The sequence below is a fragment of the Salvelinus alpinus genome, chromosome 1, assembly GCF_045679555.1.
Source record: "Salvelinus alpinus chromosome 1, SLU_Salpinus.1, whole genome shotgun sequence".
NCBI classification, from domain to species: Eukaryota; Metazoa; Chordata; class Actinopteri; order Salmoniformes; family Salmonidae; genus Salvelinus; species Salvelinus alpinus.
The window spans coordinates 15,540,941-15,568,411 of NC_092086.1; the positions used below are offsets into that span (position 1 = coordinate 15,540,941).

At 47.5% G+C, this 27,471-nt stretch overlaps 1 protein-coding gene across 2 annotated transcripts in view; it reads right to left on the bottom strand.

The window, feature by feature from the left end:
• The window catches only part of cog1 (component of oligomeric golgi complex 1), a 50,185-nt gene that overhangs the window by 2,518 nt on the left and 20,196 nt on the right, over window positions 1-27,471 (bottom strand). Inside the window, exons 13-16 of one of the 2 annotated variants that reach the window (XM_071392456.1) lie at window positions 26,110-26,218; window positions 7,862-7,971; window positions 4,541-4,622; window positions 4,236-4,273 (exon numbers count right to left, since the gene is read on the bottom strand). In XM_071392456.1, the coding sequence (XP_071248557.1) occupies window positions 4,265-4,273; window positions 4,541-4,622; window positions 7,862-7,971; window positions 26,110-26,218 (310 nt within the window). In that variant the 3' untranslated portion in view covers window positions 4,236-4,264. The remainder of the gene's footprint in view (window positions 1-4,235; window positions 4,274-4,540; window positions 4,623-7,861; window positions 7,972-26,109; window positions 26,219-27,471) is intronic. The other variant, XM_071392451.1, reaches the window with a different exon arrangement.

Sequence of the window (27,471 nt, forward strand, 5' to 3'; positions counted from 1 at the left end):
AGAGACTACCTGAACTGAGAGAAATAGGGAGAGACTACCTGAACTGAGAGAAATAGGGAGAGACTACCTGAACTGAGAGACTACCTGAACTGAGAGAAATAGAGAGACTACCTGAACTGAGAGAAATAGGGAGAGACTACCTGAACTGAGAGACTACCTGAACTGAGAGAAATAGAGAGAGACTACCTGAACTGAGAGAAATAGAGAGAGACTACCTGAACTGAGAGAAATAGAGAGAGACTACCTGAACTGAGAGAAATAGGGAGAGACTACCTGAACTGAGAGACTACCTGAACTGAGAGAAATAGAGAGAGACTACCTGAACTGAGAGAAATAGGGAGAGACTACCTGAACTGAGAGAAATAGGGAGAGACTACCTGAACTGAGAGACTACCTGAACTGAGAGAAATAGAGAGAGACTACCTGAACTGAGAGAAATAGGGAGAGACTACCTGAACTGAGAGAAATAGGGAGAGACTACCTGAACTGAGAGACTACCTGAACTGAGAGAAATAGGGAGAGACTACCTGAACTGAGAGAAATAGAGAGAGACTACCTGAACTGAGAGAAATAGGGAGAGACTACCTGAACTGAGAGAAATAGGGAGAGACTACCTGAACTGAGAGACTACCTGAACTGAGAGAAATAGAGAGAGACTACCTGAACTGAGATAAATAGGGAGAGACTACCTGAACTGAGAGAAATAGGGAGAGACTACCTGAACTGAGAGAAATAGGGAGAGACTACCTGAACTGAGAGAAATAGGGAGACTACCTGAACTGAGAGAAATAGGGAGAGACTACCTGAACTGAGAGAAATAGGGAGAGACTACCTGGACTGAGAGAAATAGGGAGAGACTACCTGAACTGAGAGAAATAGGGAGAGACTACCTGAACTGAGAGACTACCTGAACTGAGAGAAATAGGGAGAGACTACCTGAACTGAGAGAAATAGGGAGAGACTACCTGGACTGAGAGAAATAGAGATAGACTACCTGAACTGAGAGAAATAGGGAGAGACTACCTGGACTGAGAGAAATAGGGAGAGACTACCTGAACTGAGAGAAATAGGGAGAGACTACCTGGACTGAGAGAAATAGGGAGAGACTACCTGAACTGAGAGAAATAGGGAGAGACTACCTGAACTGAGAGAAATAGGGAGAGACTACCTGGACTGAGAGAAATAGGGAGAGACTACCTGAACTGAGAGAAATAGGGAGAGACTACCTGAACTGAGAGAAATAGGGAGAGACTACCTGGACTGAGAGAAATAGGGAGAGACTACCTGGACTGAGAGAAATAGGGAGAGACTACCTGAACTGAGAGACTACCTGAACTGAGAGAAATAGGGAGAGACTACCTGAACTGAGAGAAATAGAGAGAGACTACCTGAACTGAGAGAAATAGGGAGAGACTACCTGAACTGAGAGACTACCTGAACTGAGAGAAATAGGGAGAGACTACCTGGACTGAGAGACTACCTGAACTGAGAGACTACCTGGACTGAGAGAAATAGGGAGAGACTACCTGAACTGAGAGACTACCTGAACTGAGAGACTACCTGGACTGAGAGAAATAGGGAGAGACTACCTGAACTGAGAGACTACCTGGACTGAGAGAAATAGGGAGAGACTACCTGAACTGAGAGAAATAGAGAGAGACTACCTGGACTGAGAGACTACCTGAACTGAGAGACTACCTGGACTGAGAGAAATAGGGAGAGACTACCTGGACTGAGAGAAATAGGGAGAGACTACCTGAACTGAGAGACTACCTGAACTGAGAGACTACCTGAACTGAGAGAAATAGGGAGAGACTACCTGAACTGAGAGAAATAGGGAGAGACTACCTGAACTGAGAGAAATAGGGAGAGACTACCTGAACTGAGAGAAATAGGGAGAGACTACCTGAACTGAGAGAAATAGGGAGAGACTACCTGAACTGAGAGACTACCTGAACTGAGAGAAATAGGGAGAGACTACCTGAACTGAGAGACTACCTGAACTGAGAGACTACCTGGACTGAGAGACTACCTGGACTGAGAGACTACCTGAACTGAGAGACTACCTGGACTGAGAGACTACCTGGACTGAGAGACTACCTGAACTGAGAGAAATAGGGAGAGACTACCTGAACTGAGAGACTACCTGGACTGAGAGACTACCTGAACTGAGAGACTACCTGAACTGAGAGAAATAGGGAGAGACTACCTGAACTGAGAGACTACCTGAACTGAGAGAAATAGGGAGAGACTACCTGAACTGAGAGACTACCTGAACTGAGAGACTACCTGGACTGAGAGAAATAGGGAGAGACTACCTGAACTGAGAGACTACCTGGACTGAGAGAAATAGGGAGAGACTACCTGAACTGAGAGACTACCTGAACTGAGAGAAATAGGGAGAGACTACCTGAACTGAGAGACTACCTGAACTGAGAGACTACCTGAACTGAGAGACTACCTGAACTGAGAGACTACCTGAACTGAGAGACTACCTGAACTGAGAGACTACCTGGACTGAGAGAAATAGGGAGAGACTACCTGAACTGAGAGACTACCTGAACTGAGAGACTACCTGAACTGAGAGACTACCTGAACTGAGAGACTACCTGAACTGAGAGACTACCTGAACTGAGAGACTACCTGGACTGAGAGACTACCTGGACTGAGAGACTACCTGAACTGAGAGACTACCTGAACTGAGAGACTACCTGAACTGAGAGACTACCTGAACTGAGAGAAATAGGGAGAGACTACCTGAACTGAGAGAAATAGAGACTACCTGAACTAACGTTTTCCATTCTGTGCGTGACATGAACACGACCCTGGCCTCATGTCCTTGTCTCCTCCCTAATAGCAAGGAAGCTGGTTTGGTTTCCTTTGTTTCGTTTGTTCAGATCAGCGCAGATGAAGGCGAGGAGACAATGAGAGGAAGCCACGTCAGAGTATTGAGATGCACCCCCATGGAAAATTGATGTGAAAACACACGCTGTTTGTCTGGTCACAGATGTGGTTTGGAATGGTGTGAGGCAGGGTGGAGGTCAATTCCACCTCAATACAAAATCAGTGGAGAATTTAAAAATCCTCTTAGATAAAAATAGGAACATTGCCAATTCATGAATCGAATATCAAATTGAGTGCAGATCCCGGCAGACAGCGTGAAACCAGGTTAGCCGTCAGCAAAACCCCCAGGGCTCAAAAACAGTGTACTATACAGGGAATAGGATGGCATTGAGGACTCAAAAACAGTATACTATACAGGGAATAGGATGGCATTGAGGACTCAAAAACAGTATACTATACAGGGAATAGGATGGCATTGAGGGCTCAAAAACAGTGTACTATACAGGGAATAGGATGGCATTGAGGGCTCAAAACAGTGTACTATACAGGGAATAGGATGGCATTGAGGACGCAGGTCACATGTTCTTGTTAGTTAGCGATCTGAGGCAACATTTTTTATTTTTTTATTTTTTATTTTACCGTTATTTTACCAGGTAAGTTGACTGAGAACACATTCTCATTTGCAGCAACGACCTGGGGAATAGTTACAGGGGAGAGGAGGGGGATGAATGAGCCAATTGTAAACTGGGGATTATTAGGTGACCGTGATGGTTGAGGGCCAGATTGGGAATTTAGCCAGGACACCGGGGTTAACACCCCTACTCTTACGATAAGTGCCATGGGATCTTTAATGACCTCAGAGAGTCAGGACACCCGTTTAACGTCCCATCCGAAAGACGGCACCCTACACAGAGCAGTGTCCCCAATCACTGCCCTGGGGCATTGGGATCTTTTTGTTTAGACCAGAGGAAAGAGTGCCTCCTACTGGCCCTCCAACACCACTTCCAGCAGCACCTGGTCTCCCATCCAGGGACTGACCAGGACCAACCCTGCTTAGCTTCAGAAGCAAGCCAGCAGTGGTATGCAGGGTGGTATGCTGCTGGCGTCAAACCGAAGCCACGTTAAAAACCAAACGCGGGAAAATATAAGTTCTTAGTACACTGCAAACCCACCACTGCAAAAACACGAGGGCACGTAAAATATAACACACTAAAGATAGATAACTAAAGACACTACACACACACACTAAAGATACCACCACACACACACACACACACACACACACACACTAAAGATACCACACACACACACTAAAGATACCACACACACACACACTACACTAAAGATACCACACACTACACTAAAGATACCACACACACACACACAATGACCTGTTGCTGCTGTCCTGGGTCTGTTGCCCTCAAAACAGCTGGAAATGCAGACATAAAACATAATGATACATGTCGTAGGAAATCAACAGAAATGGCCGAGGTTAAAAAACATCATTCTACTGAAACTTGAGGGGAGGTTGAAATTCATACAGGCTTATATGAAAACATCATTCTACTGAAACTTGAGGGGAGGTTGAAATTCATACAGGCAGGCTTATATGAAAACATCAACATACGTTCAACCTCAGACCCCGTCCTCCCCCTCCCCCAACACCCCCGTCCGTCCGTCCGCCCGTGTGACTCACCAGTGGGCGTGTGATGTCAGTTCCCTGTGTGGAGGACTTGGTTTTACGGGAGTTGGTCATGCTCAGAGGTAACAGCCCAAACCTGGAGAACAGAGACAGGGCACTGGGTTACAACACTTCTGGACCTGTAGCCTATAGACAGGGTACTGGGTTACAACACTTCTGGACCTGTAGCCTATAGACAGGGTACTGGGTTACAACACTTCTGGACCTGTAGCCTATAGACAGGGCACTGGGTTAAAACACTTCTGGACCTGTAGCCTATAGACAGGGTACTGGGTTAAAACACTTCTGGACCTGTAGCCTATTGACAGGGCACTGGGTTAAAACACTTCTGGACCTGTAGCCTATAGACAGGGCACTGGGTTAAAACACTTCTGGACCTGTAGCCTATAGACAGGGCACTGGGTTAAAACACTTCTGGACCTGTAGCCTATAGACAGGGCATTGGGTTAAAACACTTCTGGACCTGTAGCCTATAGACAGGGTACTGGGTTAAAACACTTCTGGACCTGTAGCCTATAGACAGGGCACTGTGTTAAAACACTTCTGGACCTGTAGCCTATAGACAGGGTACTGTGTTAAAACACTTCTGGACCTGTAGCCTATAGACAGGGCACTGTGTTAAAACACTTCTGGACCTGTAGCCTATAGACAGGGTACTGGGTTAAAACACTTCTGGACCTGTAGCCTATAGACAGGGCACTGTGTTAAAACACTTCTGGACCTGTAGCCTATAGACAGGGCACTGTGTTAAAACACTTCTGGACCTGTAGCCTATAGACAGGGTACTGGGTTAAAACACTTCTGGACCTGTAGCCTATAGACAGGGTACTGGGTTAAAACACTTCTGGACCTGTAGCCTATAGACAGGGTACTGGGTTAAAACACTTCTGGACCTGTAGCCTATAGACAGGGTACTGGGTTAAAACACTTCTGGACCTGTAGCCTATAGACAGGGTACTGGGTTAAAACACTTCTGGACCTGTAGCCTATAGACAGGGTACTAGGTTAAAACACTTCTGGACCTGTAGCCTATAGACAGGGTACTGGGTTAAAACACTTCTGGACCTGTAGCCTATAGACAGGGTACTGGGTTAAAACACTTCTGGACCTGTAGCCTATAGACAGGGTACTGGGTTAAAACACTTCTGGACCTGTAGCCTATAGACAGGGTACTGGGTTAAAACACTTCTGGACCTGTAGCCTATAGACAGGGTACTGGGCTAAAACACTTCTGGACCTGTAGCCTATAGACAGGGCACTGTGTTAAAACACTTCTGGACCTGTAGCCTATAGACAGGGCACTGGGTTAAAATACTTCTGGACCTGTAGCCTATAGACAGGGTACTGGGTTAAAACACTTCTGGACCTGTAGCCTATAGACAGGGTACTGGGTTAAAACACTTCTGGACCTGTAGCCTATAGACAGGGCACTGGGTTAAAACACTTCTGGACCTGTAGCCTATAGACAGGGTACTGGGCTAAAACACTTCTGGACCTGTAGCCTATAGACAGGGTACTGGGTTAAAACACTTCTGGACCTGTAGCCTATAGACAGGGTACTGGGTTAAAACACTTCTGGACCTGTAGCCTATAGACAGGGTACTGGGTTAAAACACTTCTGGACCTGTAGCCTATAGACAGGGTACTGGGCTAAAACACTTCTGGACCTGTAGCCTATAGACAGGGTACTGGGTTAAAACACTTCTGGACCTGTAGCCTATAGACAGGGTACTGGGTTAAAACACTTCTGGACCTGTAGCCTATAGACAGGGTACTGGGTTAAAACACTTCTGGACCTGTAGCCTATAGACAGGGTACTGGGTTAAAACACTTCTGGACCTGTAGCCTATAGACAGGGTACTGGGTTAAAACACTTCTGGACCTGTAGCCTATAGACAGGGTACTGGGTTAAAACACTTCTGGACCTGTAGCCTATAGACAGGGTACTGGGTTAAAACACTTCTGGACCTGTAGCCTATAGACAGGGTACTGGGTTAAAACACTTCTGGACCTGTAGCCTATAGACAGGGTACTGGGCTAAAACACTTCTGGACCTGTAGCCTATAGACAGGGCACTGTGTTAAAACACTTCTGGACCTGTAGCCTATAGACAGGGCACTGGGTTAAAATACTTCTGGACCTGTAGCCTATAGACAGGGTACTGGGTTAAAACACTTCTGGACCTGTAGCCTATAGACAGGGTACTGGGTTAAAACACTTCTGGACCTGTAGCCTATAGACAGGGCACTGGGTTAAAACACTTCTGGACCTGTAGCCTATAGACAGGGTACTGGGTTAAAACACTTCTGGACCTGTAGCCTATAGACAGGGCACTGGGTTAAAACACTTCTGGACCTGTAGCCTATAGACAGGGCACTGGGTTAAAACACTTCTGGACCTGTAGCCTATAGACAGGGTACTGGGCTAAAACACTTCTGGACCTGTAGCCTATAGACAGGGTACTGGGTTAAAACACTTCTGGACCTGTAGCCTATAGACAGGGTACTGAGTTAAAACACTTCTGGACCTGTAGCCTATAGACAGGGTACTGGGCTAAAACACTTCTGGACCTGTAGCCTATAGACAGGGTACTGGGTTAAAACACTTCTGGACCTGTAGCCTATAGACAGGGTACTGGGTTAAAACACTTCTGGACCTGTAGCCTATAGACAGGATACTGGGTTAAAACACTTCTGGACCTGTAGCCTATAGACAGGGCACTGGGTTAAAACACTTCTGGACCTGTAGCCTATTCATAAGGCATCTCAGTGTATAAGTGCTGGTCTAGGATCAGGTCCCCCTGTCCATGTAATCTAAAAGGACCAGTATTCAGTCATAGTGCTGGTCTAGGATCAGGTCCCCCTGTCCATGTAATCTAAAAGGACCAGTATTCAGTCATAGAGCTGGTCTAGGATCAGGTCCCCCTGTCCATGTAATCTAAAAGGACCAGTATTCAGTCATAGAGCTGGTCTAGGATCAGGTCCCCCCTGTCCATGTAATCTAAAAGGACCAGTATTCAGTCATAGAGCTGGTCTAGGATCAGGTCCCCCTGTCCATGTAATCTAAAAGGACCAGTATTCAGTCATAGTGCTGGTCTAGGATCAGGTCCCCCCTGTCCATGTAATGTAAAAGGACCAGTATTCAGTCATAGTGCTGGTCTAGGATCAGGTCCCCCCTGTCCATGTAATCTAAAAGGACCAGTATTCAGTCATAGTGCTGGTCTAGGATCAGGTCCCCCCTGTCCAGTGATCCAATATCAGAACTCCTATTCAGAGACACTTTTTAATGATTATGGGTCCTGGTGTGTGTTGTCACCTGATCTGGGTGCTGGCCAGTGGCAGGATGTTGTAGGGTTCCTGAGAGCCCACGCTGTTACCACGGGAAACAAACTGCTTCTCTGTCCCCGTCAACAACCCCAACAACACCTGGAACAACACAACGTTAACACAACGTTACCACAACGTCAACACAACATTAATACAACGTTAACACAGCGTTAACACAACGTTAAAACAGTGTTTGGAATGGGGACATTTTAAGTGAATTACGTCATTAACACAAGGCTTAGCATATTGCTATATTTCCCCTGTGTGTAACACACATGACCTCCAGTGTTGTGGATGTACAGGATGTGTTGATGGTCACTAGACTCCATGCTGGATGTACAGGATGTGAGTTGATGTGTCACTAGACTCCATGACTCCCAGTGTTGTGGTTGTACAGGATGTGTTGATGGTCACTAGACTCCATGACTCCCAGTGTTGTGGTTGTACAGGATGTGAGTTGATGGTCACCAGACTCCATGACTCCCAGTGTTGTGGTTGTACAGGATGTGAGTTGATGGTCACTAGACTCCATGCTGTATGTACAGGATGTGAGTTGATGGTCACTAGACTCCATGACTCCCAGTGTTGTGGTTATACAGGATGTGAGTTGATGGTCACTAGACTCCATGACTCCCAGTGTTGTGGTTGTACAGGATGTGAGTTGATGGTCACCAGACTCCATGACTCCCAGTGTTGTGGTTGTACAGGATGTGTTGATGGTCACTAGACTCCATGACTCCCAGTGTTGTGGTTGTACAGGATGTGTTGATGGTCACTAGACTCCATGACTCCCAGTGTTGTGGTTGTACAGGATGTGAGTTGATGGTCACCAGACTCCATGACTCCCAGTGTTGTGGTTGTACAGGATGTGAGTTGATGGTCACTAGACTCCATGCTGTATGTACAGGATGTGAGTTGATGGTCACTAGACTCCATGACTCCCAGTGTTGTGGTTATACAGGATGTGAGTTGATGGTCACTAGACTCCATGACTCCCAGTGTTGTGGTTGTACAGGATGTGAGTTGATGGTCACCAGACTCCATGACTCCCAGTGTTGTGGTTGTACAGGATGTGAGTTGATGGTCACTAGACTCCATGCTGTATGTACAGGATGTGAGTTGATGGTCACTAGACTCCATGACTCCCAGTGTTGTGGTTATACAGGATGTGAGTTGATGGTCACTAGACTCCATGACTCCCAGTGTTGTGGTTGTACAGGATGTGAGTTGATGGTCACCAGACTCCATGACTCCCAGTGTTGTGGTTGTACAGGATGTGTTGATGGTCACTAGACTCCATGACTCCCAGTGTTGTGGTTGTACAGGATGTGTTGATGGTCACTAGACTCCATGACTCCCAGTGTTGTGGTTGTACAGGATGTGAGTTGATGGTCACCAGACTCCATGACTCCCAGTGTTGTGGTTGTACAGGATGTGAGTTGATGGTCACTAGACTCCATGCTGTATGTACAGGATGTGAGTTGATGGTCACTAGACTCCATGACTCCCAGTGTTGTGGTTATACAGGATGTGAGTTGATGGTCACTAGACTCCATGACTCCCAGTGTTGTGGTTGTACAGGATGTGAGTTGATGGTCACCAGACTCCATGACTCCCAGTGTTGTGGTTGTACAGGATGTGTTGATGGTCACTAGACTCCATGACTCCCAGTGTTGTGGTTGTACAGGATGTGTTGATGGTCACTAGACTCCATGACTCCCAGTGTTGTGGTTGTACAGGATGTGAGTTGATGGTCACCAGACTCCATGACTCCCAGTGTTGTGGTTGTACAGGATGTGAGTTGATGGTCACTAGACTCCATGCTGTATGTACAGGATGTGAGTTGATGGTCACTAGACTCCATGACTCCCAGTGTTGTGGTTATACAGGATGTGAGTTGATGGTCACTAGACTCCATGACTCCCAGTGTTGTGGTTGTACAGGATGTGAGTTGATGGTCACCAGACTCCATGACTCCCAGTGTTGTGGTTGTACAGGATGTGAGTTGATGGTCACTAGACTCCATGCTGTATGTACAGGATGTGAGTTGATGGTCACTAGACTCCATGACTCCCAGTGTTGTGGTTATACAGGATGTGAGTTGATGGTCACTAGACTCCATGACTCCCAGTGTTGTGGTTGTACAGGATGTGAGTTGATGGTCACTAGACTCCATGACCTCCAGTGTTGTGGATGTACAGGATGTGAGTTGATGTGTCACTAGACTCTATGACTCCCAGTGTTGTGGTTGTACAGGATGTGAGTTGATGGTCACTAGACTCCATGACCTCCAGTGTTGTGGTTGTACAGGATGTGAGTTGATGGTCACTAGACTCCATGACCTCCAGTGTTGTGGTTGTACAGGATGTGAGTTGATGGTCACTAGACTCCATGACCTCCAGTGTTGTGGATGTACAGGACGTGAGTTGATGGTCACTAGACTCCATGACTCCCAGTGTTGTGGATGTACAGGACGTGAGTTGATGGTCACTAGACTCCATGACTCCCAGTGTTGTGGTTGTACAGGATGTGAGTTGATGGTCACTAGACTCCATGACTCCCAGTGTTGTGGTTGTACAGGATGTGAGTTGATGGTCACTAGACTCCATGACTCCCAGTGTTGTTGTTGTACAGGATGTGAGTTGATGGTCACTAGACTCCATGACTCCCAGTGTTGTGGTTGTACAGGATGTGAGTTGATGGTCACTAGACTCCATGACTCCCAGTGTTGTGGTTGTACAGGATGTGAGTTGATGGTCACTAGACTCCATGACTCCCAGTGTTGTTGTTGTACAGGATGTGAGTTGATGGTCACTAGACTCCATGACTCCCAGTGTTGTGGTTGTACAGGATGTGAGTTGATGGTCACTAGATTCCATGACTCCCAGTGTTGTGGTCGTACAGGATGTGAGTTGATGGTCACTAGACTCCATGCTGTATGTACAGGATGTGAGTTGATGGTCACTAGACTCCATGACTCCCAGTGTTGTGGTTGTACAGGATGTGAGTTGATGGTCACTAGACTCCATGCTGTATGTACAGGATGTGAGTTGATGGTCACTAGACTCCATGACTCCCAGTGTTGTGGTTGTACAGGATGTGAGTTGATGGTCACTAGACTCCATGCTGTATGTACAGGATGTGAGTTGATGGTCACTAGACTCCATGACTCCCAGTGTTGTGGTCGTACAGGATGTGAGTTGATGGTCACTAGACTCCATGCTGTATGTACAGGATGTGAGTTGATGGTCACCAGACTCCATGACTCCCAGTGTTGTGGTCGTACAGGATGTGAGTTGATGGTCACTAGACTCCATGACCTCCAGTGTTGTGGATGTACAGGATGTGTTGATGGTCACTAGACTCCATGCTGGATGTACAGGATGTGAGTTGATGTGTCACTAGACTCCATGACTCCCAGTGTTGTGGTTGTACAGGATGTGTTGATGGTCACTAGACTCCATGACTCCCAGTGTTGTGGTTGTACAGGATGTGAGTTGATGGTCACCAGACTCCATGACTCCCAGTGTTGTGGTTGTACAGGATGTGAGTTGATGGTCACTAGACTCCATGCTGTATGTACAGGATGTGAGTTGATGGTCACTAGACTCCATGACTCCCAGTGTTGTGGTTATACAGGATGTGAGTTGATGGTCACTAGACTCCATGACTCCCAGTGTTGTGGTTGTACAGGATGTGAGTTGATGGTCACCAGACTCCATGACTCCCAGTGTTGTGGTTGTACAGGATGTGTTGATGGTCACTAGACTCCATGACTCCCAGTGTTGTGGTTGTACAGGATGTGTTGATGGTCACTAGACTCCATGACTCCCAGTGTTGTGGTTGTACAGGATGTGAGTTGATGGTCACCAGACTCCATGACTCCCAGTGTTGTGGTTGTACAGGATGTGAGTTGATGGTCACTAGACTCCATGCTGTATGTACAGGATGTGAGTTGATGGTCACTAGACTCCATGACTCCCAGTGTTGTGGTTATACAGGATGTGAGTTGATGGTCACTAGACTCCATGACTCCCAGTGTTGTGGTTGTACAGGATGTGAGTTGATGGTCACCAGACTCCATGACTCCCAGTGTTGTGGTTGTACAGGATGTGAGTTGATGGTCACTAGACTCCATGCTGTATGTACAGGATGTGAGTTGATGGTCACTAGACTCCATGACTCCCAGTGTTGTGGTTATACAGGATGTGAGTTGATGGTCACTAGACTCCATGACTCCCAGTGTTGTGGTTGTACAGGATGTGAGTTGATGGTCACCAGACTCCATGACTCCCAGTGTTGTGGTTGTACAGGATGTGTTGATGGTCACTAGACTCCATGACTCCCAGTGTTGTGGTTGTACAGGATGTGTTGATGGTCACTAGACTCCATGACTCCCAGTGTTGTGGTTGTACAGGATGTGAGTTGATGGTCACCAGACTCCATGACTCCCAGTGTTGTGGTTGTACAGGATGTGAGTTGATGGTCACTAGACTCCATGCTGTATGTACAGGATGTGAGTTGATGGTCACTAGACTCCATGACTCCCAGTGTTGTGGTTATACAGGATGTGAGTTGATGGTCACTAGACTCCATGACTCCCAGTGTTGTGGTTGTACAGGATGTGAGTTGATGGTCACCAGACTCCATGACTCCCAGTGTTGTGGTTGTACAGGATGTGTTGATGGTCACTAGACTCCATGACTCCCAGTGTTGTGGTTGTACAGGATGTGTTGATGGTCACTAGACTCCATGACTCCCAGTGTTGTGGTTGTACAGGATGTGAGTTGATGGTCACCAGACTCCATGACTCCCAGTGTTGTGGTTGTACAGGATGTGAGTTGATGGTCACTAGACTCCATGCTGTATGTACAGGATGTGAGTTGATGGTCACTAGACTCCATGACTCCCAGTGTTGTGGTTATACAGGATGTGAGTTGATGGTCACTAGACTCCATGACTCCCAGTGTTGTGGTTGTACAGGATGTGAGTTGATGGTCACCAGACTCCATGACTCCCAGTGTTGTGGTTGTACAGGATGTGAGTTGATGGTCACTAGACTCCATGCTGTATGTACAGGATGTGAGTTGATGGTCACTAGACTCCATGACTCCCAGTGTTGTGGTTATACAGGATGTGAGTTGATGGTCACTAGACTCCATGACTCCCAGTGTTGTGGTTGTACAGGATGTGAGTTGATGGTCACTAGACTCCATGACCTCCAGTGTTGTGGATGTACAGGATGTGAGTTGATGTGTCACTAGACTCTATGACTCCCAGTGTTGTGGTTGTACAGGATGTGAGTTGATGGTCACTAGACTCCATGACCTCCAGTGTTGTGGTTGTACAGGATGTGAGTTGATGGTCACTAGACTCCATGACCTCCAGTGTTGTGGTTGTACAGGATGTGAGTTGATGGTCACTAGACTCCATGACTCCCAGTGTTGTGGATGTACAGGACGTGAGTTGATGGTCACTAGACTCCATGACTCCCAGTGTTGTGGTTGTACAGGATGTGAGTTGATGGTCACTAGACTCCATGACTCCCAGTGTTGTGGTTGTACAGGATGTGAGTTGATGGTCACTAGACTCCATGACTCCCAGTGTTGTTGTTGTACAGGATGTGAGTTGATGGTCACTAGACTCCATGACTCCCAGTGTTGTGGTTGTACAGGATGTGAGTTGATGGTCACTAGACTCCATGACTCCCAGTGTTGTGGTTGTACAGGATGTGAGTTGATGGTCACTAGACTCCATGACTCCCAGTGTTGTGGTTGTACAGGATGTGAGTTGATGGTCACTAGACTCCATGACTCCCAGTGTTGTTGTTGTACAGGATGTGAGTTGATGGTCACTAGACTCCATGACTCCCAGTGTTGTGGTTGTACAGGATGTGAGTTGATGGTCACTAGATTCCATGACTCCCAGTGTTGTGGTCGTACAGGATGTGAGTTGATGGTCACTAGACTCCATGCTGTATGTACAGGATGTGAGTTGATGGTCACTAGACTCCATGACTCCCAGTGTTGTGGTTTTACAGGATGTGAGTTGATGGTCACTAGACTCCATGCTGTATGTACAGGATGTGAGTTGATGGTCACTAGACTCCATGACTCCCAGTGTTGTGGTTGTACAGGATGTGAGTTGATGGTCACTAGACTCCATGCTGTATGTACAGGATGTGAGTTGATGGTCACTAGACTCCATGACTCCCAGTGTTGTGGTCGTACAGGATGTGAGTTGATGGTCACTAGACTCCATGCTGTATGTACAGGATGTGAGTTGATGGTCACCAGACTCCATGACTCCCAGTGTTGTGGTCGTACAGGATGTGAGTTGATGGTCACTAGACTCCATGACTCCCAGTGTTGTGGTCGTACAGGATGTGAGTTGATGGTCACTAGACTCCATGACCTCCAGTGTTGTGGTTGTACAGGATGTGAGTTGATGGTCACTAGACTCCATGACTCCCAGTGTTGTGGTCGTACAGGATGTGAGTTGATGGTCACTAGACTCCATGACTCCCAGTGTTGTGGTCGTACAGGATGTGAGTTGATGGTCACTAGACTCCATGACTCCCAGTGTTGTGGTCGTACAGGATGTGAGTTGATGGTCACTAGACTCCATGACTCCCAGTGTTGTGGATGTACAGGATGTGAGTTGATGGTCACTAGACTCCATGACTCCCAGTGTTGTGGTTGTACAGGATGTGAGTTGATGGTCACTAGACTCCATGACTCCCAGTGTTGTGGTTGTACAGGATGTGAGTTGATGGTCACTAGACTCCATGACCTCCAGTGTTGTGGTTGTACAGGATGTGAGTTGATGGTCACTAGACTCCATGACCTCCAGTGTTGTGGTTGTACAGGATGTGAGTTGATGGTCACTAGACTCCATGACCTCCAGTGTTGTGGATGTACAGGACGTGAGTTGATGGTCACTAGACTCCATGACTCCCAGTGTTGTGGATGTACAGGACGTGAGTTGATGGTCACTAGACTCCATGACTCCCAGTGTTGTGGTTGTACAGGATGTGAGTTGATGGTCACTAGACTCCATGACTCCCAGTGTTGTGGTTGTACAGGATGTGAGTTGATGGTCACTAGACTCCATGACTCCCAGTGTTGTTGTTGTACAGGATGTGAGTTGATGGTCACTAGACTCCATGACTCCCAGTGTTGTGGTTGTACAGGATGTGAGTTGATGGTCACTAGACTCCATGACTCCCAGTGTTGTGGTTGTACAGGATGTGAGTTGATGGTCACTAGACTCCATGACTCCCAGTGTTGTGGTTGTACAGGATGTGAGTTGATGGTCACTAGACTCCATGACTCCCAGTGTTGTTGTTGTACAGGATGTGAGTTGATGGTCACTAGACTCCATGACTCCCAGTGTTGTGGTTGTACAGGATGTGAGTTGATGGTCACTAGACTCCATGACTCCCAGTGTTGTGGTCGTACAGGATGTGAGTTGATGGTCACTAGACTCCATGCTGTATGTACAGGATGTGAGTTGATGGTCACTAGACTCCATGACTCCCAGTGTTGTGGTTGTACAGGATGTGAGTTGATGGTCACTAGACTCCATGCTGTATGTACAGGATGTGAGTTGATGGTCACTAGACTCCATGACTCCCAGTGTTGTGGTTGTACAGGATGTGAGTTGATGGTCACTAGACTCCATGCTGTATGTACAGGATGTGAGTTGATGGTCACTAGACTCCATGACTCCCAGTGTTGTGGTCGTACAGGATGTGAGTTGATGGTCACTAGACTCCATGCTGTATGTACAGGATGTGAGTTGATGGTCACCAGACTCCATGACTCCCAGTGTTGTGGTCGTACAGGATGTGAGTTGATGGTCACTAGACTCCATGACTCCCAGTGTTGTGGTCGTACAGGATGTGAGTTGATGGTCACTAGACTCCATGACCTCCAGTGTTGTGGTTGTACAGGATGTGAGTTGATGGTCACTAGACTCCATGACTCCCAGTGTTGTGGTCGTACAGGATGTGAGTTGATGGTCACTAGACTCCATGACTCCCAGTGTTGTGGTCGTACAGGATGTGAGTTGATGGTCACTAGACTCCATGACTCCCAGTGTTGTGGTCGTACAGGATGTGAGTTGATGGTCACTAGACTCCATGACTCCCAGTGTTGTGGATGTACAGGATGTGAGTTGATGGTCACTAGACTCCATGACTCCCAGTGTTGTGGTTGTACAGGATGTGAGTTGATGGTCACTAGACTCCATGACTCCCAGTGTTGTGGTTGTACAGGATGTGAGTTGATGGTCACTAGACTCCATGACTCCCAGTGTTGTGTATGTACAGGATGTGAGTTGATGGTCACTAGACTTCATGACTCCCAGTGTTGTGGTTATACAGGATGTGAGTTGATGGTCACTAGACTCCATGCTGTATGTACAGGATGTGAGTTGATGGTCACTAGACTCCATGACTCCCAGTGTTGTGGTCGTACAGGATGTGAGTTGATGGTCACTAGACTCCATGCTGTATGTACAGGATGTGAGTTGATGGTCACCAGACTCCATGACTCCCAGTGTTGTGGTCGTACAGGATGTGAGTTGATGGTCACTAGACTCCATGACTCCCAGTGTTGTGGTCGTACAGGATGTGAGTTGATGGTCACTAGACTCCATGACCTCCAGTGTTGTGGTTGTACAGGATGTGAGTTGATGGTCACTAGACTCCATGACTCCCAGTGTTGTGGTCGTACAGGATGTGAGTTGATGGTCACTAGACTCCATGACTCCCAGTGTTGTGGTCGTACAGGATGTGAGTTGATGGTCACTAGACTCCATGACTCCCAGTGTTGTGGTCGTACAGGATGTGAGTTGATGGTCACTAGACTCCATGACTCCCAGTGTTGTGGATGTACAGGATGTGAGTTGATGGTCACTAGACTCCATGACTCCCAGTGTTGTGGTTGTACAGGATGTGAGTTGATGGTCACTAGACTCCATGACTCCCAGTGTTGTGGTTGTACAGGATGTGAGTTGATGGTCACCAGACTCCATGACTCCCAGTGTTGTGGTTGTACAGGATGTGAGTTGATGGTCACTAGACTCCATGCTGTATGTACAGGATGTGAGTTGATGGTCACTAGACTCCATGACTCCCAGTGTTGTGGTTATACAGGATGTGAGTTGATGGTCACTAGACTCCATGACTCCCAGTGTTGTGGTTGTACAGGATGTGAGTTGATGGTCACTAGACTCCATGACTCCCAGTGTTGTGGTTGTACAGGATGTGAGTTGATGGTCACTAGACTCCATGACTCCCAGTGTTGTGGTTGTACAGGACGTGAGTTGATGGTCACTAGACTCTATGACTTCCAGTGTTGTGGTTGTACAGGATGTGAGTTGATGGTCACTAGACTCCATGACTCCCAGTGTTGTGGTTGTACAGGATGTGAGTTGATGGTCACTAGACTCCATGCTGGTGTACAGGATGTGAGTTGATGGTCACTGACTCCATGACTCCCAGTGTTGTGGTTGTACAGGATGTGTTGATGGTCACTAGACTCCATGACTCCCAGTGTTGTGGTTGTACAGGATGTGTTGATGGTCACTAGACTCCATGACTCCCAGTGTTGTGGTTGTACAGGATGTGAGTTGATGGTCACCAGACTCCATGACTCCCAGTGTTGTGGTTGTACAGGATGTGAGTTGATGGTCACTAGACTCCATGCTGTATGTACAGGATGTGAGTTGATGGTCACTAGACTCCATGACTCCCAGTGTTGTGGTTATACAGGATGTGAGTTGATGGTCACTAGACTCCATGACTCCCAGTGTTGTGGTTGTACAGGATGTGAGTTGATGGTCACCAGACTCCATGACTCCCAGTGTTGTGGTCGTACAGGATGTGAGTTGATGGTCCCAGCCCGTCAGGGGGGACGGGGGGGTCACAGACTCCATGACTCCCAGTGTTGTGGTTGTACAGGATGTGTTGATGGTCACTAGACTCCATGACTCCCAGTGTTGTGGTTGTACAGGATGTGAGTTGATGGTCACTAGACTCCATGACTCCCAGTGTTGTGGTTGTACAGGACGTGAGTTGATGGTCACTAGACTCCATGCTGTATGTACAGGATGTGAGTTGATGGTCACTAGACTCCATGACTCCCAGTGTTGTGGTTATACAGGATGTGAGTTGATGGTCACTAGACTCCATGACTCCCAGTGTTGTGGTCGTACAGGATGTGAGTTGATGGTCACCAGACTCCATGACCTCCAGTGTTGTGGTTGTACAGGATGTGTTGATGGTCACTAGACTCCATGACTCCCAGTGTTGTGGTTGTACAGGATGTGTTGATGGTCACTAGACTCCATGACTCCCAGTGTTGTGGTTGTACAGGATGTGAGTTGATGGTCACCAGACTCCATGACTCCCAGTGTTGTGGTTGTACAGGATGTGAGTTGATGGTCACTAGACTCCATGCTGTATGTACAGGATGTGAGTTGATGGTCACTAGACTCCATGACTCCCAGTGTTGTGGTTATACAGGATGTGAGTTGATGGTCACTAGACTCCATGACTCCCAGTGTTGTGGTTGTACAGGATGTGAGTTGATGGTCACTAGACTCCATGACCTCCAGTGTTGTGGATGTACAGGATGTGAGTTGATGTGTCACTAGACTCTATGACTCCCAGTGTTGTGGTTGTACAGGATGTGAGTTGATGGTCACTAGACTCCATGACCTCCAGTGTTGTGGTTGTACAGGATGTGAGTTGATGGTCACTAGACTCCATGACCTCCAGTGTTGTGGTTGTACAGGATGTGAGTTGATGGTCACTAGACTCCATGACCTCCAGTGTTGTGGATGTACAGGACGTGAGTTGATGGTCACTAGACTCCATGACTCCCAGTGTTGTGGATGTACAGGACGTGAGTTGATGGTCACTAGACTCCATGACTCCCAGTGTTGTGGTTGTACAGGATGTGAGTTGATGGTCACTAGACTCCATGACTCCCAGTGTTGTGGTTGTACAGGATGTGAGTTGATGGTCACTAGACTCCATGACTCCCAGTGTTGTTGTTGTACAGGATGTGAGTTGATGGTCACTAGACTCCATGACTCCCAGTGTTGTGGTTGTACAGGATGTGAGTTGATGGTCACTAGACTCCATGACTCCCAGTGTTGTGGTTGTACAGGATGTGAGTTGATGGTCACTAGACTCCATGACTCCCAGTGTTGTTGTTGTACAGGATGTGAGTTGATGGTCACTAGACTCCATGACTCCCAGTGTTGTGGTTGTACAGGATGTGAGTTGATGGTCACTAGATTCCATGACTCCCAGTGTTGTGGTCGTACAGGATGTGAGTTGATGGTCACTAGACTCCATGCTGTATGTACAGGATGTGAGTTGATGGTCACTAGACTCCATGACTCCCAGTGTTGTGGTTGTACAGGATGTGAGTTGATGGTCACTAGACTCCATGCTGTATGTACAGGATGTGAGTTGATGGTCACTAGACTCCATGACTCCCAGTGTTGTGGTTGTACAGGATGTGAGTTGATGGTCACTAGACTCCATGCTGTATGTACAGGATGTGAGTTGATGGTCACTAGACTCCATGACTCCCAGTGTTGTGGTCGTACAGGATGTGAGTTGATGGTCACTAGACTCCATGCTGTATGTACAGGATGTGAGTTGATGGTCACCAGACTCCATGACTCCCAGTGTTGTGGTCGTACAGGATGTGAGTTGATGGTCACTAGACTCCATGACCTCCAGTGTTGTGGATGTACAGGATGTGTTGATGGTCACTAGACTCCATGCTGGATGTACAGGATGTGAGTTGATGTGTCACTAGACTCCATGACTCCCAGTGTTGTGGTTGTACAGGATGTGTTGATGGTCACTAGACTCCATGACTCCCAGTGTTGTGGTTGTACAGGATGTGAGTTGATGGTCACCAGACTCCATGACTCCCAGTGTTGTGGTTGTACAGGATGTGAGTTGATGGTCACTAGACTCCATGCTGTATGTACAGGATGTGAGTTGATGGTCACTAGACTCCATGACTCCCAGTGTTGTGGTTATACAGGATGTGAGTTGATGGTCACTAGACTCCATGACTCCCAGTGTTGTGGTTGTACAGGATGTGAGTTGATGGTCACCAGACTCCATGACTCCCAGTGTTGTGGTTGTACAGGATGTGTTGATGGTCACTAGACTCCATGACTCCCAGTGTTGTGGTTGTACAGGATGTGTTGATGGTCACTAGACTCCATGACTCCCAGTGTTGTGGTTGTACAGGATGTGAGTTGATGGTCACCAGACTCCATGACTCCCAGTGTTGTGGTTGTACAGGATGTGAGTTGATGGTCACTAGACTCCATGCTGTATGTACAGGATGTGAGTTGATGGTCACTAGACTCCATGACTCCCAGTGTTGTGGTTATACAGGATGTGAGTTGATGGTCACTAGACTCCATGACTCCCAGTGTTGTGGTTGTACAGGATGTGAGTTGATGGTCACCAGACTCCATGACTCCCAGTGTTGTGGTTGTACAGGATGTGAGTTGATGGTCACTAGACTCCATGCTGTATGTACAGGATGTGAGTTGATGGTCACTAGACTCCATGACTCCCAGTGTTGTGGTTATACAGGATGTGAGTTGATGGTCACTAGACTCCATGACTCCCAGTGTTGTGGTTGTACAGGATGTGAGTTGATGGTCACCAGACTCCATGACTCCCAGTGTTGTGGTTGTACAGGATGTGTTGATGGTCACTAGACTCCATGACTCCCAGTGTTGTGGTTGTACAGGATGTGTTGATGGTCACTAGACTCCATGACTCCCAGTGTTGTGGTTGTACAGGATGTGAGTTGATGGTCACCAGACTCCATGACTCCCAGTGTTGTGGTTGTACAGGATGTGAGTTGATGGTCACTAGACTCCATGCTGTATGTACAGGATGTGAGTTGATGGTCACTAGACTCCATGACTCCCAGTGTTGTGGTTATACAGGATGTGAGTTGATGGTCACTAGACTCCATGACTCCCAGTGTTGTGGTTGTACAGGATGTGAGTTGATGGTCACCAGACTCCATGACTCCCAGTGTTGTGGTTGTACAGGATGTGTTGATGGTCACTAGACTCCATGACTCCCAGTGTTGTGGTTGTACAGGATGTGTTGATGGTCACTAGACTCCATGACTCCCAGTGTTGTGGTTGTACAGGATGTGAGTTGATGGTCACCAGACTCCATGACTCCCAGTGTTGTGGTTGTACAGGATGTGAGTTGATGGTCACTAGACTCCATGCTGTATGTACAGGATGTGAGTTGATGGTCACTAGACTCCATGACTCCCAGTGTTGTGGTTATACAGGATGTGAGTTGATGGTCACTAGACTCCATGACTCCCAGTGTTGTGGTTGTACAGGATGTGAGTTGATGGTCACCAGACTCCATGACTCCCAGTGTTGTGGTTGTACAGGATGTGAGTTGATGGTCACTAGACTCCATGCTGTATGTACAGGATGTGAGTTGATGGTCACTAGACTCCATGACTCCCAGTGTTGTGGTTATACAGGATGTGAGTTGATGGTCACTAGACTCCATGACTCCCAGTGTTGTGGTTGTACAGGATGTGAGTTGATGGTCACTAGACTCCATGACCTCCAGTGTTGTGGATGTACAGGATGTGAGTTGATGTGTCACTAGACTCTATGACTCCCAGTGTTGTGGTTGTACAGGATGTGAGTTGATGGTCACTAGACTCCATGACCTCCAGTGTTGTGGTTGTACAGGATGTGAGTTGATGGTCACTAGACTCCATGACCTCCAGTGTTGTGGTTGTACAGGATGTGAGTTGATGGTCACTAGACTCCATGACTCCCAGTGTTGTGGATGTACAGGACGTGAGTTGATGGTCACTAGACTCCATGACTCCCAGTGTTGTGGTTGTACAGGATGTGAGTTGATGGTCACTAGACTCCATGACTCCCAGTGTTGTGGTTGTACAGGATGTGAGTTGATGGTCACTAGACTCCATGACTCCCAGTGTTGTTGTTGTACAGGATGTGAGTTGATGGTCACTAGACTCCATGACTCCCAGTGTTGTGGTTGTACAGGATGTGAGTTGATGGTCACTAGACTCCATGACTCCCAGTGTTGTGGTTGTACAGGATGTGAGTTGATGGTCACTAGACTCCATGACTCCCAGTGTTGTGGTTGTACAGGATGTGAGTTGATGGTCACTAGACTCCATGACTCCCAGTGTTGTTGTTGTACAGGATGTGAGTTGATGGTCACTAGACTCCATGACTCCCAGTGTTGTGGTTGTACAGGATGTGAGTTGATGGTCACTAGATTCCATGACTCCCAGTGTTGTGGTCGTACAGGATGTGAGTTGATGGTCACTAGACTCCATGCTGTATGTACAGGATGTGAGTTGATGGTCACTAGACTCCATGACTCCCAGTGTTGTGGTTTTACAGGATGTGAGTTGATGGTCACTAGACTCCATGCTGTATGTACAGGATGTGAGTTGATGGTCACTAGACTCCATGACTCCCAGTGTTGTGGTTGTACAGGATGTGAGTTGATGGTCACTAGACTCCATGCTGTATGTACAGGATGTGAGTTGATGGTCACTAGACTCCATGACTCCCAGTGTTGTGGTCGTACAGGATGTGAGTTGATGGTCACTAGACTCCATGCTGTATGTACAGGATGTGAGTTGATGGTCACCAGACTCCATGACTCCCAGTGTTGTGGTCGTACAGGATGTGAGTTGATGGTCACTAGACTCCATGACTCCCAGTGTTGTGGTCGTACAGGATGTGAGTTGATGGTCACTAGACTCCATGACCTCCAGTGTTGTGGTTGTACAGGATGTGAGTTGATGGTCACTAGACTCCATGACTCCCAGTGTTGTGGTCGTACAGGATGTGAGTTGATGGTCACTAGACTCCATGACTCCCAGTGTTGTGGTCGTACAGGATGTGAGTTGATGGTCACTAGACTCCATGACTCCCAGTGTTGTGGTCGTACAGGATGTGAGTTGATGGTCACTAGACTCCATGACTCCCAGTGTTGTGGATGTACAGGATGTGAGTTGATGGTCACTAGACTCCATGACTCCCAGTGTTGTGGTTGTACAGGATGTGAGTTGATGGTCACTAGACTCCATGACTCCCAGTGTTGTGGTTGTACAGGATGTGAGTTGATGGTCACTAGACTCCATGACCTCCAGTGTTGTGGTTGTACAGGATGTGAGTTGATGGTCACTAGACTCCATGACCTCCAGTGTTGTGGTTGTACAGGATGTGAGTTGATGGTCACTAGACTCCATGACCTCCAGTGTTGTGGATGTACAGGACGTGAGTTGATGGTCACTAGACTCCATGACTCCCAGTGTTGTGGATGTACAGGACGTGAGTTGATGGTCACTAGACTCCATGACTCCCAGTGTTGTGGTTGTACAGGATGTGAGTTGATGGTCACTAGACTCCATGACTCCCAGTGTTGTGGTTGTACAGGATGTGAGTTGATGGTCACTAGACTCCATGACTCCCAGTGTTGTTGTTGTACAGGATGTGAGTTGATGGTCACTAGACTCCATGACTCCCAGTGTTGTGGTTGTACAGGATGTGAGTTGATGGTCACTAGACTCCATGACTCCCAGTGTTGTGGTTGTACAGGATGTGAGTTGATGGTCACTAGACTCCATGACTCCCAGTGTTGTGGTTGTACAGGATGTGAGTTGATGGTCACTAGACTCCATGACTCCCAGTGTTGTTGTTGTACAGGATGTGAGTTGATGGTCACTAGACTCCATGACTCCCAGTGTTGTGGTTGTACAGGATGTGAGTTGATGGTCACTAGACTCCATGACTCCCAGTGTTGTGGTCGTACAGGATGTGAGTTGATGGTCACTAGACTCCATGCTGTATGTACAGGATGTGAGTTGATGGTCACTAGACTCCATGACTCCCAGTGTTGTGGTTGTACAGGATGTGAGTTGATGGTCACTAGACTCCATGCTGTATGTACAGGATGTGAGTTGATGGTCACTAGACTCCATGACTCCCAGTGTTGTGGTTGTACAGGATGTGAGTTGATGGTCACTAGACTCCATGCTGTATGTACAGGATGTGAGTTGATGGTCACTAGACTCCATGACTCCCAGTGTTGTGGTCGTACAGGATGTGAGTTGATGGTCACTAGACTCCATGCTGTATGTACAGGATGTGAGTTGATGGTCACCAGACTCCATGACTCCCAGTGTTGTGGTCGTACAGGATGTGAGTTGATGGTCACTAGACTCCATGACTCCCAGTGTTGTGGTCGTACAGGATGTGAGTTGATGGTCACTAGACTCCATGACCTCCAGTGTTGTGGTTGTACAGGATGTGAGTTGATGGTCACTAGACTCCATGACTCCCAGTGTTGTGGTCGTACAGGATGTGAGTTGATGGTCACTAGACTCCATGACTCCCAGTGTTGTGGTCGTACAGGATGTGAGTTGATGGTCACTAGACTCCATGACTCCCAGTGTTGTGGTCGTACAGGATGTGAGTTGATGGTCACTAGACTCCATGACTCCCAGTGTTGTGGATGTACAGGATGTGAGTTGATGGTCACTAGACTCCATGACTCCCAGTGTTGTGGTTGTACAGGATGTGAGTTGATGGTCACTAGACTCCATGACTCCCAGTGTTGTGGTTGTACAGGATGTGAGTTGATGGTCACTAGACTCCATGACTCCCAGTGTTGTGTATGTACAGGATGTGAGTTGATGGTCACTAGACTTCATGACTCCCAGTGTTGTGGTTATACAGGATGTGAGTTGATGGTCACTAGACTCCATGCTGTATGTACAGGATGTGAGTTGATGGTCACTAGACTCCATGACTCCCAGTGTTGTGGTCGTACAGGATGTGAGTTGATGGTCACTAGACTCCATGCTGTATGTACAGGATGTGAGTTGATGGTCACCAGACTCCATGACTCCCAGTGTTGTGGTCGTACAGGATGTGAGTTGATGGTCACTAGACTCCATGACTCCCAGTGTTGTGGTCGTACAGGATGTGAGTTGATGGTCACTAGACTCCATGACCTCCAGTGTTGTGGTCGTACAGGATGTGAGTTGATGGTCACTAGACTCCATGACTCCCAGTGTTGTGGTCGTACAGGATGTGAGTTGATGGTCACTAGACTCCATGACTCCCAGTGTTGTGGTCGTACAGGATGTGAGTTGATGGTCACTAGACTCCATGACTCCCAGTGTTGTGGTCGTACAGGATGTGAGTTGATGGTCACTAGACTCCATGACTCCCAGTGTTGTGGATGTACAGGATGTGAGTTGATGGTCACTAGACTCCATGACTCCCAGTGTTGTGGTTGTACAGGATGTGAGTTGATGGTCACTAGACTCCATGACTCCCAGTGTTGTGGTTGTACAGGATGTGAGTTGATGGTCACTAGACTCCATGACTCCCAGTGTTGTGTATGTACAGGATGTGAGTTGATGGTCACTAGACTTCATGACTCCCAGTGTTGTGGTTATACAGGATGTGAGTTGATGGTCACTAGACTCCATGACCTCCAGTGTTGTGGTCGTACAGGATGTGAGTTGATGGTCACTAGACTCCATGCTGTATGTTATGAATCGTTCTCATATCTGATGATAGTGACTTGGCGTCAGACTGGAGGATTGTTGTTGTATTCTGTAACACTGTGATCTGTATCAGCTGACAACGTTGTTCTGTAATCCTACGAGCTTCTCAGCTGGTGTTTACAGAACATTTGGTGCCGTGTCATTATGATAGAACTGCCTTCTCAGAGAAGGCCAAGTTGGACATTTTCTCTGTTACTATCAACTATTTCTCTCGGTTTTTTTGTTGACCTGGAAATTCCCTGTTTACAATGTTATTAGAACATTATCACAATGTTAGCACAACAATGTTAACGCAACCAAAACACCACAATCGTACAATATAAACACACCACATAAAGTATCACAACGTTAACACAACATATGAATCGCCAACAGCACCTCTCAGAGCTACAAATTGTGACCAAAGTTACCGAACGATCAATACACAGTGGATAACCCAGGATAACCCAGGATAACCTGGGATAACCCAGGATAACCCGGGATAACCCAGGATAACCCTACTCTACACTGACTATCATGATTTATTTTAGTCTCCAATCACGTTAGTAGCGTCAGGGGGCGTGGCCATTCGTACCGAACTCCTCTGTGATAGGCGGTTGAGGTTGCTGTTGAATGGCGGCATGAACACATCCAGGTCAAAGGGGTCAATGTAGCTCTCCAGCGAATCACACATCTGCTGGACCCTGTAACATACAGAGAGACCAGGATGTTACTGGACCCTGTAACATACAGAGAGACCAGGATGTTACTGGACCCTGTAACATACAGAGAGACCAGGATGTTACTGGACCCTGTAACATACAGAGAGACCAGGATGTTACTGGACCCTGTAACATACAGAGAGACCAGGATGTTACTGGACCCTGTAACATACAGAGAGACCAGGTGTGTTACTGGACCCTGTAACATACAGAGAGACCGGGATGTTACTGGACCCTGTAACATACAGAGAGACCAGGTGTGTTACTGGACCCTGTAACACACAGAGAGACCAGGATGTTACTGGACCCTGTAACATACAGAGAGACCAGGATGTTACTGGACCCTGTAACATACAGAGAGACCAGGATGTTACTTAACCCTGTAACATACAGAGAGACCAGGATGTTACTGGACCCTGTAACATACAGAGAGACCGGGATGTTACTTAACCCTGTAACATACAGAGAGACCAGGATGTTACTGGACCCTGTAACATACAGAGAGACCAGGATGTTACTGAACCCTGTAACATACAGAGAGACCAGGGGGTTACTGGACCCTGTAACATACAGAGAGACCGGGATGTTACTGGACCCTGTAACATACAGAGAGACCAGGATGTTACTGGACCCTGTAACATACAGAGAGACCAGGATGTTACTGAACCCTGTAACATACAGAGAGACCAGGATGTTACTGGACCCTGTAACATACAGAGAGACCAGGATGTTACTGGACCCTGTAACATACAGAGAGACCAGGATGTTACTGAACCCTGTAACATACAGAGAGACCAGGGGGTTACTGGACCCTGTAACATACAGAGAGACCAGGATGTTACTGGACCCTGTAACATACAGAGAGACCGGGATGTTACTGGACCCTGTAACATACAGAGAGACCAGGGGGTTACTGGACCCTGTAACACACAGAGAGACCAGGTGTGTTACTGGACCCTGTAACAGACAGAGAGACCAGGGGGTTACTGGACCCTGTAACATACAGAGAGACCAGGATGTTACTGGACCCTGTAACACACAGAGAGACCAGGTGTGTTACTGGACCCTGTAACAGACAGAGATACCAGGTGTGTTACTGGACCCTGTAACACACAGAGAGACCAGGTGTGTTACTGGACCCTGTAACATACAGAGAGACCAGGTGTGTTACTGGACCCTGTAACATACAGAGAGACCAGGATGTTACTGGACCCTGTACCATACAGAGAGACCAG